The sequence below is a fragment of the Zalophus californianus genome, chromosome 5 (assembly GCF_009762305.2).
Source record: "Zalophus californianus isolate mZalCal1 chromosome 5, mZalCal1.pri.v2, whole genome shotgun sequence".
NCBI classification, from domain to species: Eukaryota; Metazoa; Chordata; class Mammalia; order Carnivora; family Otariidae; genus Zalophus; species Zalophus californianus.
The window spans coordinates 41,336,922-41,355,283 of NC_045599.1; the positions used below are offsets into that span (position 1 = coordinate 41,336,922).

Consider the following 18,362-nt stretch of genomic DNA (forward strand, 5'->3'; position numbering starts at 1 on the left):
GCTACCTCCCTCTCTACATCCCTATTTCCTTCCCTTCCTTCTTTCCTGGAAAAAACAACAACTGACTGCCTACTTTGTGCCAGGAACTGTATACACTTCTAGAAGAGCAAAGCCAAAGAACTATGATTTGGCCTCAGAGGAGCTGCTATTTAGTTAATAATAATAATAATAATCAACAAATAATGTTGTTATAAAATGGCAAGCATTGTACTTGAGATATCTACAGAATAAAATATAGGCTTAGAAATAACACGGAATGACTATAATCTTATATGACTAGACCTTGAAATTTAAATCAGTCCAAACAACACACAAACATCTTAGTAAGATCTACAGTTAGTAGTAGTCTTTCAAACTTTACTAAGTCATAAGTTTGGGAATGTCTTGAGTAGGCAGATACCATTATTTTCAAACAGAAAAAAGAATGATTAAATACATAGAGTATTTGAGGAATGTATGAGAAATGCCTATCTCATTCTGTTAAGCCAGGATGTAGACCCTTCCAACTCACATGATATTCTCACTATTAGAACAATCATATCTAAAAATGACAATAAGTGGAAATAATCAAATAACAAAGAAGATACATAAACATTGGCAAACGATTTGGGCTGCAGCCAGGATGAGAAGATATTAGAAAATATTTTACAGAAGCCTGTACATTTAAAAGCTATAAACTCTGATTAAAGGAATTTGCTACTTTAATTTTAATTAAGTTTCATCAACCTAAGGTAGAATTGCAATAAATGTGAAGAAAAAGTATGGAAACAACAGCTTTTCTGTTGTTTTTTTATTCAGCAAAGCATACATTTTTAAAACAAAATCATTCAGGGAAAAAAAAAATCTGCTGACACCACAATGCAAACCAAACATAGCAAAGTTTCCCTGCTGATAACATATTGTGACTTTTTATTTTGGCATGGAGACATCACAGAAACTCACAGACTTAAAATATATATACAATCAAAGATTCCAAGCGCTTATTTGGGAAATATCATTGGAATGTTATAAAACTGTGAATGGCTTCTAGAACGCAATTTACTAAATCAGTCTTTGTTCTCACAAACTAGAGTAATCTCATCCTTTGACAGTTGAAAATATATATAATCTCTATTTTTACAACCAGGGACCCACAGTTAATTTTCATCAGTGGCGGGATTGGCCAGGTTTTCACTGTCTTCGGCTGCTGTGTTGTGTCCCCGTTGGCTTGGAATAGCAGGAAGCACTCGGTTGGTCCGCAGAGGTCCTCCAGATAGAACTAGGGAGAAAGGATAGAACAAGAGACTTTCAACATTTGCTTCTCTCGGAGTCTGAGGAATGGCTGTGGGAGAACGAGGTTATTTCTGAAGGAGTGGAGGCATTTATAAGGAGCTTGTCTCATTCAGAGCCCGGCTGCAGGATAAAGCTGTGTCTCTGTATCCATTCAGGCTTCCCACAAGTCATCAGGGATGTCAAATGTGCACAAATACAAGACAGGGCCAAGTTTGATCAAAACATGATTGGGCCTTGCGTGCCTGGCAGAGCTCTCTTTTCCTGGGGTGGAGTAGCTGTTGATGGCCAAGTCAGCATAACGCTCTAAATGAGCCCCAAGACATCTGTACTACCCTTTTATGCGAACCTCAAAAGGTTCTCGGGGTTCTCTTAGGAAAAGTCCTCTGTACCTTTCCAGTTCTTTTTCATAGAGCTGAAGTCGATCAAAGATCTTTATCTTTGCTTCTCTCTGTACATTTAATTATGAAGAGCAAAAAGCTCCTGGGCTCTGCCAAAGAAAACCCCCTCTCTGGCTTCTCCAAGCCCTACCAGGATTCAAGGCCAAGTGACTAGTTAATTAGGTATCTTTGTGAGTCATTTCTGCTTAAAGACAACTTCAGGCTTGAATTTCATCCAGTGATTGAATTCACACCATCCCAAACCCTCACTTTTACACAAATCAGTCAAAGCAGAGGAATGGATCTGTTAAGGAAGAGATTTTGGTTTCAGCTACAAACTCTTTGTGTGAGTTTGGGCATATATCTCCACCTCTCCCTTTCCTTCTCTGCAGAAGGATAGGGTTTTACTAAGACCCCACGGTTCACTGTTTTTACCTAAGGAATCCTAGAATTCTTGACTGGTCCCTTCCAAACTACAGCCTGGGACAGAAAAGACATGTTGGATATTTATTCCATGCAAACAGTTGCCAGTGTTTTCCATATGTTACCTCATGTAATCCTCCCAACAACTTTATCAGGCTGGCACTTATAGGCTAAGGGAGGAAACTGAAGGTTAAGAAACTTGTCTGAGGGCGCCTGGGTGGCTCAGTCGGTTAAGCGACTGCCTTCGGCTCAGGTCATGATCCTGGAGTCCCGAGATCGAGTCTCACATCGGGCTCCCCGCTCAGCGGGGAGTCTGCTTCTCCCTCTGACCCTCCCCCTCTCATGTGTGCTCTCTCTCTCTCTCTCTCTCTCTCATTCTCGCTCTCTCAAATAAATAAAATCTTTTAAAAAAAAAGAAACTTGTCTGAAACAGGGCAGCTCTTAAATCATCCAACCTCTCCAATTACGAGGGTATGGAGAGAGACAGCAAAGAGAGAGAGAGAGAGAGAGAGAGAGAGTACGTGCATGCTCGCATACCTGTTATAAATGACGGGGCTGGGATAGAAAGAAAAGGAAAGGAAGGCAATTAGAATCCAGTATTACTTGTTTGCATGAGTCAGCTGACTCTTTGTCTTACAGTTTTGCTCCCGGCTCTGCTACTTACTACCTAGGTAATGTTGGGCAAATCATGTAACCTCTCTGAACTCAGTTTTCTCATCTGTACAATAGGAATAATAATAGAACCTGCCTCCTACTACAGATATGAGGATATACAAACTCAGAATTTCTGGGGTGTGGGGCCCAGAAATCTACTTTATAACAAGCATCCCAGGTAATACTTTAAATACACTCAGACTTGAAGATCACTGCTGAACGGACTATATTTAATATTTTATATTGTAAGAAATTTTTGTACAAAATATTATAAAATAAATCAATAATGTCAAAAGCAATATGAACAGCATCTACATGATTATTCCTTTCTGTTTAGGGATGCATAGCTTCTGAGTACAGGAATGACACATATTTGTACCTGTTCATTATAGTAAGGAAACCAATGTCAAGAGACCAGTCTTAAGAGAAGAATTTTTAAAGCTCTTAAACACATTAAATAGTACATAGCTAAATAAACTTCAGTCATTGTTTTTACAATCCAAACACAAAAATTCCTCAAGGGAGGGAGTTTCTTTTTTTTTTTTTTCCTAAACAAGCATTACCAACTTGGATGAAGCTTTAAAGACTGCTTCTCTTGTATTTTCCTGTAATTTACAAGTTTTGGCGCCTGATGTTCTCTCAAAAAATGAAAGTAAACTGAAATAAGAGTTAGTTGCGTCTAGACATGTTAACACTTGCAAAGGAAGCTGAAGAAGATTCATAATACTTACATTTTTGGTCTGGCAGGGGAGCTAGGTTGTTCCGAGTGATAGGAAGGTCCCTGATCTGGGCTCTGTTTGGGGAGAAATGCTGAAAATTTTGTCCTGGGGACAAACAGAATGGTATCAATCATTTGAGACATAACCAAGGGTGAATCGTAAAATCCAATGGATAAGAGAATATGAAGTTGTTAAGAGATCGCCGAGTTTAAGATGCTAACAAGAACCAAAATCATAACAGCTACGCTTTATTGAGTTTCTATTATATGCCAGTCACTGTTTCAGTGAAAGAAAAAGATGTGGGAAATCAACTTGAATAAATTAATTGAAATAAAATTTTACAAACAAGCACAGTTGGCCACCCACTCTATAAAACTTAAAAGTTTGAAAAAATAAAATAGGGTATAAAGTATATCAATCAAATCTGTGGTGAATGACACAGATAAGTGAGATATATTTTTCTAGATCAGTGTTTCTCAATGCTGGTTGCACATAGGAATTATCTGAGGAGTTTAAAAAAAAACCACAACACTGCTGCCCTAGCCAAACCCCAGATCAATTAAAAGAGAATCTCTGGTGCTGGAATAGGGCATCAGATTTTTATCAGTTCCCAAGGGATTCTAGTGTGCAATAGGATTGAGCATCACTGCCCTAGAAGATGGGATCTGGGTGAAGTCACCTGGGAGGTGGCTATTCTCTACTATAGGCTATAAGCAGTGCTGTGCTGGAGCCATGTGTACTGGCTCCTGGGAACCGATGGTGAAAATTGCAGGACTTTAGCGAGGGGGTTGACATCACAGTGGTGGCTAGGCATCGGTCAAGGTAGAAGTATTTACACCATGGAAATCAGCAAGCACGGATCTTTCTCCTGGAGAGCCAGCTGTTAAATATTTATCAACACACTACTGATTATAAAAGAGCGATCTAAATATCTGAAAATAGAAACGAATACCCAAGTTATTTAGGTCCTTTTAAATAGTTGACCAAATGGGACAGGATTAGACTCGTTTGCCAGCTTGGGCAAGAGATGCTCCCTCTCTAAACTTCAATTTCCTGATATACAAAATGGTGAAAATAATTGTATCTGTCTTTATCACTTGTCATAAAAATTAAATAGGAAAACTGGGTGCCTGGGTGGCTCAGTCAGTTAAGCGACTGCCTTCGGCTCAGGTCATGACCCTGGAGTCCCGGGATCGAGTCCCACATCGGGCTCCCTGCTCGGCCGGGAGTCTGCTTCTCCCTCTGACCCTCTTCCCTCTCGTGCTCTCTATCTCTCATTCTCTCTCTCTCAAATAAATAAATAAAAAAAATTAAGTAGGAGAACAAATGTAAAGCATTTAGCTTACAAGGTTAATGCTCAAGAAACATTAGTAATTATTACAGTTTTATTCTGTGAAGTGTTTAACATGATCTCCTGGAGAGTGGAGAATGTATTCATTCGATCTTTTGCCTCATAGTCTTGTAAGAATCAAAACAACTATAGGACTGCTCATGGGTTTAATTCTTCTGCTTGGGCGAAGTACTCCTTAGAATAAGGGGGAAAAAAAGCATTAGCCAAGATCCACTGTCCATCTGCGTAGGGGAGTCCGATGACATATTGTAAGGGCAGACATCTGAGCACTGCCATCTGATGAAAATTGAGCAAAATTTCCAGTCTCTCTGGTGGATATTATATTTTTATTCCTTTGTATGCTAAAGGTCAAATAACTTCATAAGCTACTATTTAAAAAGAAAACATCCCTGAGTAGAATAACAGTAAGTAATTACAGCAAGTACCCATATCAAGTCATACCTTATTTATCCATGAACATTTGAGCAGAAATTTGCAAAACCAAGAAATGAGATCATGATAATTATGGATAATGTTTACTGAGAACTTATGACTGTCAGAGACTGGGCTGAATGCTATAGGCATGATTTCATTGAATCTTAACAATCACTTTCCCTTGTGACATAGATACCATTATCACCCCCATTTTACAAATGAGGACCCTGGCTTGGAGGAGTTCTCAAATGTGCTCAGGGTCACATAATGGAAAGTGACAGAGCCTGGGCTCCAACTTAGGTGTGTCTGACATAGAGACCATCCTGCCTTCCTAGCAGCCAAAGCCATTTTGACAGGATGTGAGATGGGCAGAAAGGGGACGTGGCAGTGATTTGGGAGGTGGGGGGAGAGCTTGACTTCATTCTGCACTGGCATTTGGCTCAGTTTTGAAGGACAGGGTGGAGCTGTGCACAGCCCAGAGCTCTTTTATCTGTGCTGCAGGCACCTCGGGGAGCGTCCAGCCCTTGGGGACAGGGTCAAGGACCACTGTCCTAGATTCAAAAGGCAGGAGGGGTTTTCACAGTTAAACAAAGGAATTTAGTTAAGCAACTAAAGAAATTCAGCACTTATCTATTGTGTATTCACTGTATTCCTGAGCCTAGAGCACAAAGTGGACAAGGCAAGGTGCTCAGGAGGGGATTACAGTGTATGTTGGAAGAAAAACGGGTTAACTTATTCTTTTGGAGCCCAAGCGTGGTGGTGTGAGGGCATCACATAGGAAGGAGGTGTCTAGAGAGGTGAAGGTATCTTGAATCCCACAGAGCTCACCTGAATGTCTGCTCTGTCACTTCCTACCTAGCTCTGTGACCTTAAGCAGGTGGGCTAAACTCTCTGGGCCTCCATTTCCTCATTTCCAGAATGGGCATTAAGAACTCCCGAAGTGCTGTCAAAGGGGAAGTATGCACTTCACTATCTGCCCCACAGGAGGCTCAACAAGGTGGAGCTGTTCTTTTATGGTTCATAGTAAGAAAGAACCACAGCTCCTACAGATGTCAGGGTGACTTCGAGACAGGGTGGCTTTTGAGCTGGTTCTGTAAAAGACTGTACAAATCTGTGAAGCACACAGTGGACAGAAGGTATAAATAACATGGGCACCGATGCCACAGAGTGAAAGGTATGAGTTATCAGGGAACTGAGAGATATTCAAGGAAGTGTTCAAGGGGACGGGAGAAAGGATAGGAGATGTGAGGCACAGACACTGAGAATGGGAAGCGAGGTCCAGTCATGCTGGGAGCATTTTGTCTACCAGCTAAAGAATCTGACCTTTGTCCTGGAAAAGACGCAGCACCTCTGATGAGTTTAAACAGAGGGGTCACAGGATCAGATCCTACAGGATCAGGGAGGAGAGCACACTGCTGCTGGGATAGTCTAGAAAACTGGGGAGAAGGAAGTTCTCTCTTGAAGGAGAAGGGAAGCAAGTACTTTCTTACTTTCCGTGTGATGGCTTCTAAATAACCAGGCTGGTAGCAAACACCACAGAGCTTTCTGTTCCATTTTCTCTGAAAGCTGCTCACAATGAATTAAGCTGATGTGCTCCAAATTTCCTCATTAGGTTAAGTGCCTCATCCCGCATCTCTCTCCATCTAGCCCACTGACAGGTCTCAGTGAATGTTAAGTAATAATCATTACAGCTAAATGTTCAGAGTTGCTGATGCAAGCACAGGATATTGGCTGCCAGGAATTCAAACAGTAGCACTGCTAGACCCTATTATTTCTACTAAACGCTAGGGCAGGAAAAGAGAAAATCCAAAGCTAAAGGGACTATCCAAGTTCAAATCAGTGGTGGGTGCAGTGGTATGACTTACAGTATCCAACTGCTTTCTCGTATTAGACTTCATATCAAATATGGGAGATCATTGTTGAAATGTGCTAGATAAACAACTTAAACCACTTAAGTGAACCCTCATAACTGTAGTCCAGAAGCCTCAGTAGTTCTAAAAACAACATTTCAAATTGGGTTAAAAATGTCCACAAAAATAAAATCCGTAAGACAGGAAAATCTTTTTGTTTTGGGAAGGACAACGTAATTTCTAAGCAAATTGCACTGTGGGTAAATTGGTAAATATACTAACAAACTGGACTTTGAGATTTCAGGAGAGAAATACATTGCCATGGTGATACTTGCTATTTAGGAGATCTGGGTTCGAGTGCTGATTATGTCATTAATCAGTTGTAAGACTTTGAGCAAACCATTTTAACTATTCTAGGCCATGTGAATTATAACTGAAAAGGGCCTCAGGAGACACAATGGTCTCAGCCTCTGGATGAGTTAGAAACTCGCTCAGAGAGATGACATGTCTTGCTTTATCAATGAGGACTCATCCAGGAAAAAAGAGACCTCTCCTGGTCTTTCAAACAGAGGGAATTTCGTACAAACTGTTGGTTATGTCTGCGATAGAAAAGCTAAGAAGCCAAATGAAGAGAGGGTAGAAGGACAATCCAGAGATGAGCTGTTATATGGAAAAAAAAAAAAAAAAAAGCAACCCCCCCTTAGGCTGGTGAGATGAGAGGAAGAGGAGGTAGAAGATCGTGGGGGCCAGAGCCCCAGTGAGCAGCTGTGTGTGGGGGGCGGGGAGCAGGAAGGAGAGGATGGAACCGCTGTTGGGGCTTCCAGAGGAAGCCGAGGGACATTGTGTACAACTACACTGCTTTCCCTCATTCTCCTAGTCTTCCTCTTCTGCCGTGCCTCCTGGGACTTGGCCAAAGTACCTGGACGCAGCTTCAAGGGAGTCTATGAAGGTTGTTCCCTGAGAGACAGAAGAGAGCTGGAGGGAAAAGACTAGATGTGAAAGCAACGAAGCAATTGACTGGCACATTTACTTAAATTTCATTATCTTTAAAACAAGGTCATTTCTACCTTGTATCTGAAGCATAGTGCTTGGTATAGGGCCTGGCACATGGTTTTTTAAAACAAAAAACAAAAACCCAAATACTTCTGTGTGTGTATAATACTATATTCAAATCACTGTTCTAAGTACTTTACTCTCTTAATCTTAACAGCAACGCCCAGTCCTATGTTAGGTCTTTCCTCCCGGTTTTTTTCAGGTGAAGAAACAAAAGCCCAGAGAGATTAAGTAGCAGCAAGTAAGTGACAGGGCTAGAATTTAAACCCAGATGTTTTAACCACTGGAGTATTCTGCCTCTTGACAAATTAGAATGACAGAGACTCTAACCATTATAAAGACCATATAATCTCCTATCTAAACATGAGAAGAAAATTGCTTAAAAGTCAGTTGCACAATCATTTTAGTGAATCCATATCTTTAAAAATTCATTTATAGGCTGAAGATTCTTGGGAGATTTATCTTATCACAACTCAGTTGCCTAGAATGACTCCTAGTTATTATCAGTGCTTAAAAACATTGGTTTGAAAAAATAAATGCTTTGATGTGCCACAGCTAATTATTTAAGATTCCCTTGGAGAATTTTGTTGCTTCTTTTCTGCTATTCTGCAACCCCAGGACTATTCAAGTTACCTCACTGGCAAATGAAGCAAATTTTCAAAGCAAGTTATTGAATTTCCTTTTATTTCCAATAATATAGAAGGTTTTAGATGGCACCAGTGACAGAATTTACTAGTTCACGATCCAATATCTATTCTCTTCCCTCTTTGAAACAAAAATCCAATTTTCGAGGGACAGCCGTGTGCCGAGATAAAAGACTACAATTCCCAGCCTCCCTTGCAGATAGGCATGACCATGTGACTAGAGTTCTGGCCAATGAGATGTGAGAGAGACATGGGGGACATAGTTATTGAGAGCTGATTCAGCTGGGGGCATATCCATTTTTCCCCTCTCTGTGCTCCTTTCCTCCTTCTCTAGTTAGCCATAACAGAAGCTGTGGAGCACGCAGATGGAAGGAACCTAGACCTTTGGTGATGATGGAGCACCTGGGAACTGCCTACTTCAGACTTCTTTCTCGTGACAGCAATAAATTCCCCAATGTTATTGAAGCCACTGCTACTTTGGTTTCTGTTATAGGCAGCTGAGCCCAGTCATAACTGACAGAGAAAAGACAGACCAAGGCTGTCCTGGGAACAGAAAAAGAAGAGGATTTTCACAAATTTCAAAAGCTTTTCAAAAGAGAAGGTATTGGGCGCCTGGGTGGCTCAGTCGGTTAAGCGACTGCCTTCGGCTCAGGTCATGATCCTGGAGTCCCTGGATGGAGTTCCGCATCGGGCTCCCTGCTCAGCGGGGAGTCTGCTTCTCCCTCTGACCCTCCCCCCTCTCATGTGTTCTCTCTCTCATTCTCTCTCTCTCAAATAAATAAATAAAATCTTTAAAAAAAAAAAAAAGAGAGAGAAGGTTATTAGCCAGGACAGGACCAAATCCAGAAAGGAGGCTGGGTTGAGGCCCTGGAGGCCACTAAAGTGTCCAAAAAAATGAAGACCAGTATCTTTCCTTCCTTTATCCTCTGTAGAACCAAAGCAAAAACACTACCTGTGCCACTAACCACATACTTTAGTGCTTTGTGGAGGAAGTAAAATGTTGGGTGGAGTTTTTCTCAGATACTGGGAAATAGCCTTCTTGTGCTCATCCATATTTATCCTGTGCTTCAGTACATATAAATCTGTATGTGGGGAGCCATACTCTACCTTACATGTTTCAGACACCAGGCACCCAGAAATGAGGGAAGAGAGCCAGACTCATGCTGCATATTAAATACAAAGGAATATTTTACATTTCCAAATACATATGTTCCTCCTCTTGGTCTTTCCTTCTTCTGTGTTTGACAGAAATAGGGGTTCAAGATACATCATTTTTTCTCCCTCTCGACCCTACTATAAGAAAAACAACAGAAACCCGTGGATAAAAACAACTGACATTCCACGGAGAGATACTAGGGAGTGTGGTGGATTTTGCGCTGAACTGGGGACAGGAACGTCCAACTGGTGTTGAAGGGGACTGTGGTTATTCACATCCAGCCAATTATGACCAAGTGGGATTTGGGTTCAGTGTTGCCTGACTTTTTAATTTCTCAAGAGAAGCTAGAATTTTCGATTTTTATGTAAAACTTCATGATTTTTAAACATTAGCAATTAACTCACTTGAAAACAAAACAAGACATGGTGGTGATGAACTAATTTGGGAAGCTGTTTTGTAGCCTCTGCTTTACAACAATGGTTCCCTTTCTCTGGTGTGCATCAGAATCACCTGTGGACCATTTAAAAAATAAAAATAAATGTTTTAGTGTGATACATTTATTTAAAAGGGGTGATTAGATACATATATATTGTTTGTATGTGTATAAAAACAAATTCTTTAGTATGATACATTTATTTAAAAGGGGGATATGTACTTATGTATAAATATTTCGTGTGTGTGTATATGTGTGTGCACAGACACATGTATAAAACATCTCTGGAAGAGTAAACAAAAAATAACATCAGTAGTTTTGATGTGGGGTGCCATGTAGCTGGGGAAAGAGACAGGTGGGAGAAATGCAATGTGAGCCTTTGGAATGTGTGGAGACTTGAACCATTAATGTGTGAATGTGTCTCCTTTCTACGTGGATACACAGAAAGCATTGCCATTTTCCCTCTTCCCTCACCAAGATTTTGCTTCAGTAGGTCTGGAGTAGGGATTGAACACCTGATTTAAAAACAAGCCATCACACGAACAAATCAACCCCTCATAACTGATTTTGCCACTTACCCCTGGTTAAGAACCTTTGCTACCGGAAATACTAATATTCCCTCTCGAATCTGCCAGTCACCACACATTTGCTGGGAAGATGAGAAGGCACATACTTCAACATGATGACTGCTCTCAGGGTGGAAAAGCAGAATGCTTCCACAGCCTGGAGATCTTGAATCCAATGGATTCAAGGAAAAAAGTTGGCCCTAATCACCATTTTGTTCTGGCTCTGCCCTCTAGGCTACTACTGTCAGGCCAGTTCCTCACCCAGAACTGTAGGAAACATTTCTCACATAGAGAGAGCTTGCCCAGAATGAGGGAGAAGGAAGCAAGGACAATACCTGATGAAGGATTGTGTAGGTGAGGAAGATGGGGCAGCCCCAAGACCTCCTGGTGACCAGACCTGCTGGTGAGCAATCTGTCTAGCAGCTTATCAGAAGAAGACACAGTCCAAGCCTTACAGAACACCTGGTTAGAATCACCTCTCCAGGGGTTATCTAGCAATGTCTGGCAGCCAGTTCTGTTGTGCAGTAAGTCCTGCTCACTTCGGCTTTTCTGAGATCGCTGGGCCATCTGATGAGTACGGGAGCTCAGGCCAGCTTGGGAAGTGGCCCCCTGGGAAGCCATCAGGAAGTTATTGCCCAGGGTGATGGGTGGGAGACTCTGCGTCCTGATTGGTGGAAGCCCTTTATGGGCCAGAGGCTTCTTTTCTGGCAAGAGATACTTTGAATTCTCCGAGGTCCGCTTCTTAAAGTCGATCATAGCCACCTGATCACCAGGCTCTTCTTGGCAGTTGGTCTCCGGGATGCTGTCGAAGGTGGTGATGATGTCATCAACTTCCGAGGTGTGCTCCCCCCTGTGTCGGTCCCTGCTGTGATCCTTGTGATAGGCCCTCTGCTCTTCTTTTTTGTTTTTGCAGAAGATTTGGTTGAGCATGCTGAATCGTCCCTCCTTCTTCTGGGGTCTACTGTTCTGGGAAGGAAGGAGTCGAGTAGGCTCTGTTCTATGGGGATATAAAATAACAAGGATGCTATGAGAAGATAGGAAATGGAGACAATCCCCAACCAAAAAAACAAAAAAAAACAAAAAAAAACCCCAAAAAACCTCCTTCTGTTCCATCTGCTTGAGAAGGTTGTCTGAGGTCATCCAAAGACACCCCAAAGCTGTGTCAAGTTCAAAGGTGACGTGGAGGAACTTGCAACACCCTTTGTCACTCCCTTCCTTGCCATAGTCACTTCTCGGCCCATTTATTTCTTAGATTCCTCTTAGTTCCTCAGGAGCTGTCCTTTCACAAAATTTACCTCTAGAGAATCTCCTTTCAGCTGAACCTCACTTCTCAAGACAGTCAGTGGGAGTGTAAGTTTTAAGTCACAGAGATGAAGGCCAACCGTGAGTTGAGGCTTCAACTAGTGGGAGTGGGGTGTGCTCGCAGAGGTGGGGGAAGTGTGGTTTGGGCTTTCTCCGAAAGAGATCCCAGCAGATCTGGGCAGAGCTCGGACATTATCTACTTCAGGAAGCTGGCCCGTTTTATGCTATTTGGACGTTCTTCTCTTCCCTTTCAGTTTTTACTGAATTTCCTATTGAAAAAATACTTTTAAAAAAAGTATACTAAGGGAAACCAAGGGAAGAAGCTTTTGTCTGGGCTTCAGCTGCTCAAGAGGAAGTGTGTATGCCAGGGATTGGGCGTGGCAGCAGAAGCAAAGTGAGCAATGCCCAATGGGCAGGCAAATTCTAAAGAAAAAAAGGTCAGCAGTTGTCCGGCTGGCTCCTCTTCTGTGGAGAGTTTCCCTGAGGCACCATTCTGTTTTTGTTCCTTGGAAAATTCTGTTATTCTCTTTTGAGGCCACAATTGACTTAGTGCTTTCTGTGGTATGAGTTAATGATGAAACCTGACCCATGTGCATGTCCTAAAAGCCAGCCTGCAACATTACTTTTCGGAGTGAGATATTGTAATCTGTAATTTGAAAAACATCACCACTTGGCTGCATATAATTCATGTTTTTCTTCACAGGTCACACAGTGTGTAATTGAATCTTTACTTCCATGATGTATTTTTATCTTCCTTCTTTCACCTTCCACTAGGCTTTCTGAACTATTGAACACAACTTCTGGACCCCTGATACTACCAGAGAGAGCCCCAGGGGATCTCTAACATTCTCTAAAGTGGACCTGTAGAGAATGCCCCGGTGTGAATTAAATCCTACATTAGTATCTTCTACAATCTCTCCTCCTTCTGTTACAGACTATGATTTAGGCCAGTGGGGTCTCAGAGTGTGGTCCACTGAACCCTGTGGGTGGGGTCCCTAATAGTCTTCAGGGGTTCTGTGAGGTTAAAACTATATTCATAATAATATCAAGATGTCTTTTTCACTGTGCTGCTTTTTGCTCCAAGGGTACAATTGAGATAGTGGGTGAAAGTATTGAGCTCCTTGGAACAAATCAAGACAGTAGCATCAATGGACTTACATTTAAAAAAATTGTCATTTAACTTATTAATGTCCAGTAAAAGTGATTAATTTTATTAAATATTAACCTTCGAGTATACATTTTTTGACAAAACAGGAAGTACTCATAAGCAATTCCACTATATAATGAATTATGACAGTTGTCTTGAGGCAAAACACTTGTGTAATTGTTTGAGTTGCCAGCTAACCCAGACACTTTCCTTTTTTTCGCAGAACACCATTTTTATGATTCATAGACAACCTATGGTTATTTGGAGTTGGCTATTTGCAGAAATTTTCTCAAAAATGAATAAAATAAGCCTGCCATTTCAAGGTGAACAATTGACAGGAATTGCCGCCAATGACAAAAGTCCAGTTTTCAAGCAAAAACTAGAATTTTGAAAAACCTGTATGCACTCTGTAAGCTTGACAGCTTCCTGATACATAAAGTCTTTTCTGATAAGATCAGTGGTGATATTAACAAATGTGATTTTTAAAAATTGTATAATGAAATGTGTCACTTGGAAGATATTCACAACTAACTGAACCAGTATTTTCCAAATGACCAGAGCAAGATGTTATAAAGTCATGCATGGGTATAAAACCCATTTAAAGTGCAAGATAGATTAATGGATTTTGATACAACAGAGTATAAAAAGTTCATTGATATGCCGACAGTCCACATTGCAACTAACATTTAGGAAGCTAACACTTGTCAAATTTTGGTGTAATATCAAAGGAAAGTATCCACAATTATCTCACAACACCACTGAAACATTCTCTTCTCCAACTACATGTTTACGCAAAGCCAGATTTTTTTCAGACACTTCAATCAAAACAAAGTATTGCAAGAGATGGAACACAGGAGTAGATATGGGAGTTCAGCTGTACTGTATCAGGCTTCTGTTAAGATATCAAAGAGATCTGCAAAACAATGTGAAGCTAGGCTATTCTCATAACAACTTGTTTTTGGTTTTGGAGAATAGGTTATTTTTAACTAAAAACATGGTATTTATGTCAACATGTAAATGTAATGGGGTTATTACTGCTTTACGTGAATAACTAAATAGTTTATTAAAATTTGTTTTAATTTCTAATGCCATAAATATCGATAGGTATAACTCATGTCCACAAAAGCTCTCTGGGGTTCCCAGTTTTTGGAAGTGCAAAAGGGTCCTGAGAACAAAAAGTTTGAGAATTGTTGATTAGGGAAAAAAGATGAAGAGACCATGGCATAAAGGGAAGAAGAAAGGGAGAAAAAAGAAAGAAGGGCCAGTCGAGCGGGCATCAGGGCTGATGGATTCAGGCTCGTGACTATCATTTTGCTCCACAGAGTCGAGAACATGTCACCCTCTGTTAGACAATGGCAAAGACAATATTAAGGTAGCGCTGGCTTTGTACATCAGCAAGTTCAACAATTTTAACCAATTTTATACATCGCTGAGAGGAAGAAAACCAGTGCCTGTTGGTGCACTCACCTGCTCTCCTGGGAGAGGAGTCGGATGCAGGCTGCATGGCCGCAGTACAGGGCGTAGGCCAGGGGCGTGCTCTCCTTGGTGTCTCGCAGGTTGCTGTCCATCCCCAGCTCCAGCAGTGACTGGACACAGTCTGCCTTCCCTGCAGCTGCAGCCCAGTGCAGCGGGGTCCTGGAGGACCACAGGGGAACAACACAAGGGTCAGAGCACAGACATGGGCCCAGGTTGCTTAGCTGGCGACAGGTCCTGTTCAAAGTCTGGGCACGGCCTGAAACACGCGTTGCTATGTACGCCGTGGAAGTGGTAGTAAGCATTAGATGGGGCTTCAGGATGATGGTGTGTCTGTCGGAGCCTGTCCTCCAGTTCTAAGCATCCCCTGGCCTTCTGCCTTCTCTGGCCTTCCTGAGAATGTCTTAGAAGAGGAAGTAGTGGGGGCGCCTGGGTGGCTCAGTTGGTTAAGCGACTGCCTTCAGCTCAGGTCATGATCCTGGAGTCCCGGGATCGAGTCCCGCATTGGGCTCCCTGCTCAGCGGGGAGTCTGCTTCTCCCTCGGACCCTCCCCCCTCTCATGCTCTCTCTCTCTCATTCTCTCTCTCAAATAAATAAATAAAATCTTAAAAAAAAAAGAGAAGAGGAAGTAGTGGGTCAAAGGCTATGGATAATTTTCAGGCTCTTTATGCATAGGGCCAAGCTGTCTTCTAAGAACACTGACTCAATTTAGCCACCTACCAGCTGGGTCCCTATTCCTTCCTAAACTGAGTGTTATCGGCGCCTTCAAAAATCTCTGCCAATTTGGTAGGCAGAATGATACTTCAGGGTTGTTTTCTTTTGCATTTCTTTAATAGCGAGGTTGAAATTTTGAAATATATTTTTGTCGTTTGAGTCTCCTCACTGAAATGACTCTTAACGTCTTTTGGCTGTTTTTCTGTTAGATTATTAGTTTTTCTTATTATTTAGGTGGGCTCTTTATGTATTAAAGGTATCAATCTTTTTGCAAACATTTTCTCTAATTTGTTACTTGACTTTTAATTTTTCAGTGATTTTCCACAAAATTAAAAAAAAACATTAATCATCTCTTCACTTTCGTTTCTTTCATAACTTTATGCTTAGAAAGCCCTTCATCAGCCAGAAGGTAGGTATATATTCATCAGTATCTAAGCCTTTATTAAATTGTAAAACCAGTATTTTCTTAGGAAAAAAAAAGCAAGAGACTGGGAGAAAATACTGTAATTTATAAATTGCCCTGGGAAAGGCTCAGTCCTGAGGCAGGAAGGAAGGGCATGGACAGCTTCCCCTCGGCTTTGTGGTGGGGCCTCAACCTTGGGCAGAAGGGCAGCCAAGTGGTCTCTCAGACATGGAGGCAGCTGAAGGGCAATCTATGAAGGTATATGAGCCTTAATATTTGGAGAGTAGCCTTGTCCCCAGTGTGGCCAGTGCCCTGAGGTGTGGATTGTATCTCCTGTCAGTCAAAGCATCCTTCACCTCAGATTATGCTATGGGCAGCAATTTGAGATCACTTAATAGGACCATATTTTTTTTCAATATAGTGATCAATCACAGTGCTTATTTAAATATGTGGCAGATGTGATTCATTCCACCCTACTTGAGAGAGGTCTCCAGACAGTATTTATTATGAAATAGGATGAGGCACCAGCCAGATTATGCCATCCTGTTTAGAGGATATATTGCCAATAAATTCAGTAGATGAAGGGTTGGACATCAATTTTGTCAGGTTTGCCAACACATGACCACCCACTTTGGAGCAGCTTGAAATATTTCTTCACAACAACTGTGAAGACTGACTGTTTTAATTCTTCAGACTACCAACATGGAAAAAGAGGTCCGGAAGAACAGTGGGGAAACAAAATATTTTTCGGAAAAACAAGGGGAGTATATAGACAACTCCTAAGTAATACACATAGAGCCTTTGTGGGCCATCTGTAGTATCCAATTTCAAGTGATCTCAACTGTAATTCCTTTCTTATCTCTAAACTTCCTGCAAACACAGCAGACTGGTTTCAGCCATCACGTGCAGAGTTGGAGGGGCAGAGCCCATGATGAGAAGAAATTCATTAGAGATGGCTGAGGAGGTAGTCTCTGAATGGCAGGAAATGATGGCTCTGAGCATGCAGCATTGATTGAGGTATCAGCAGCTATGGAATGATTTATAGGACATGTAAACATCCCCTAGAGAATTCCCAGAAACATGTAGGGAGGGGAACTTGAGAGAAGACTGTCTTTTCTGAAGATAAATGGGTTGGGTATTAAGTCTGACCCCAGGGGCTGATGAAACTTGGGACAATTATGCTACATAAGGTACTTCTGGGTCACGTGGCACAGCACACATGACCCAGAAGTACCTAATTTACACCATGTTTTATTTTAATTTTAATTTGTTTAAGATTTTATTTATTTATTTGACAGAGAGACAGCGAGAGAGGGAACATAAGCAGGGGGAGCGGGAGAGGGAGAAGCAGACCTCCCGCGGAGCAGGGAGCCCAATGTGGGGCTCGATCCCAGGACCCTGAGATCATGACCTGGGCGGAAGGCAGACGCTTAACTGACTGAGCCACCCAGGCGCCCCTACACCATGTTTTAAATATCATAGATCTATAAAGTACTTTAATATCTAGGAGGACTAGGGCCCCCCACATTTCCCCTCTATTTTTTTTTTAATCACTGCCTTATTTTTCTTTCCTTTTCTTCAAACACTTTCCGCGAAGAAGGAAAAGACAGGAAATCACAGTTACTACAAATGCTTAAGGTACTTACACCTATGAAAATTTTGAAAAAATTCTACTACTGAGACAAGCTCACAGTTTCAGTGTGAAGGCACAGCTGCACGAAGCAGAAAACGTGAAACAAAACAGAAGGCAGGATCTGTCAGCGCAGGCTACCCAGGAGCAGAGCTTGAGAGCAGGAACTATATCCTCCTTGAGATTTTACTTCACCTTGAACTCTCCTTGGACCTTATCTTTTGTACTATTTTTCTCTCCTTGGCGTTACTCTCTTCCTGAGTTCTTGCGGAACTGGATTTTCTTTGCCAAGTGTGTAATGATGCCGAAAGGTAAATACCCTCTTCAGAGCTGGTTCTAAAGGTACTCTGAACTAGGCAAACCTTTCTCCAGCCCTCCTTTCTTTTTTTTTTTAAATTTTTTATTGTTATGTTAATCACCTCCAGCCCTCCTTTCTTAAGACTCGAGCGGAAGGCTGACGCTTAACGACTGAGCCACCTAGGCACCCCAAATGTGTTGCTTTTTTCACCTTTTGGATCATTCACCTTTTCTCTTCATGTAACTTTAGTCCCGCTACTGTCTTACCTGCTCAGGATCAACATCTGCTCTTAGGAAAAGATCTACTTTCAATGATCTATACTTTAATTTTAATTATAGTCATCATGTTAACCATCTCCAGCTCCTGAGACTCAGATGCAATCCAAGATTTTTCCCGTGTTGCAAGGATTTCAGGTATCAGGGAGTAGGAGGTGCTTCTTGGAGTTTATCTGAAGTTCAGATAAATAGGTGGCTAATGTTGCAA

The 18,362-nt window shown here is 41.6% G+C and overlaps 1 protein-coding gene across 1 annotated transcript in view; it reads right to left on the reverse strand.

Moving 5' to 3' along the window:
* Positions 1-781: 781 nt before the first annotated feature.
* ANKRD55 (ankyrin repeat domain 55) overlaps positions 782-18,362 on the reverse strand; it is a 98,551-nt gene continuing 80,970 nt past the window's right edge. The window contains exons 9-12 of the mRNA XM_027606092.1: positions 14,829-14,996; positions 11,248-11,909; positions 3,458-3,550; positions 782-1,258 (exon numbers count right to left, since the gene is read on the reverse strand). Of these exons, the coding sequence (XP_027461893.1) occupies positions 1,137-1,258; positions 3,458-3,550; positions 11,248-11,909; positions 14,829-14,996 (1,045 nt within the window). The 3' untranslated portion in view covers positions 782-1,136. The remainder of the gene's footprint in view (positions 1,259-3,457; positions 3,551-11,247; positions 11,910-14,828; positions 14,997-18,362) is intronic.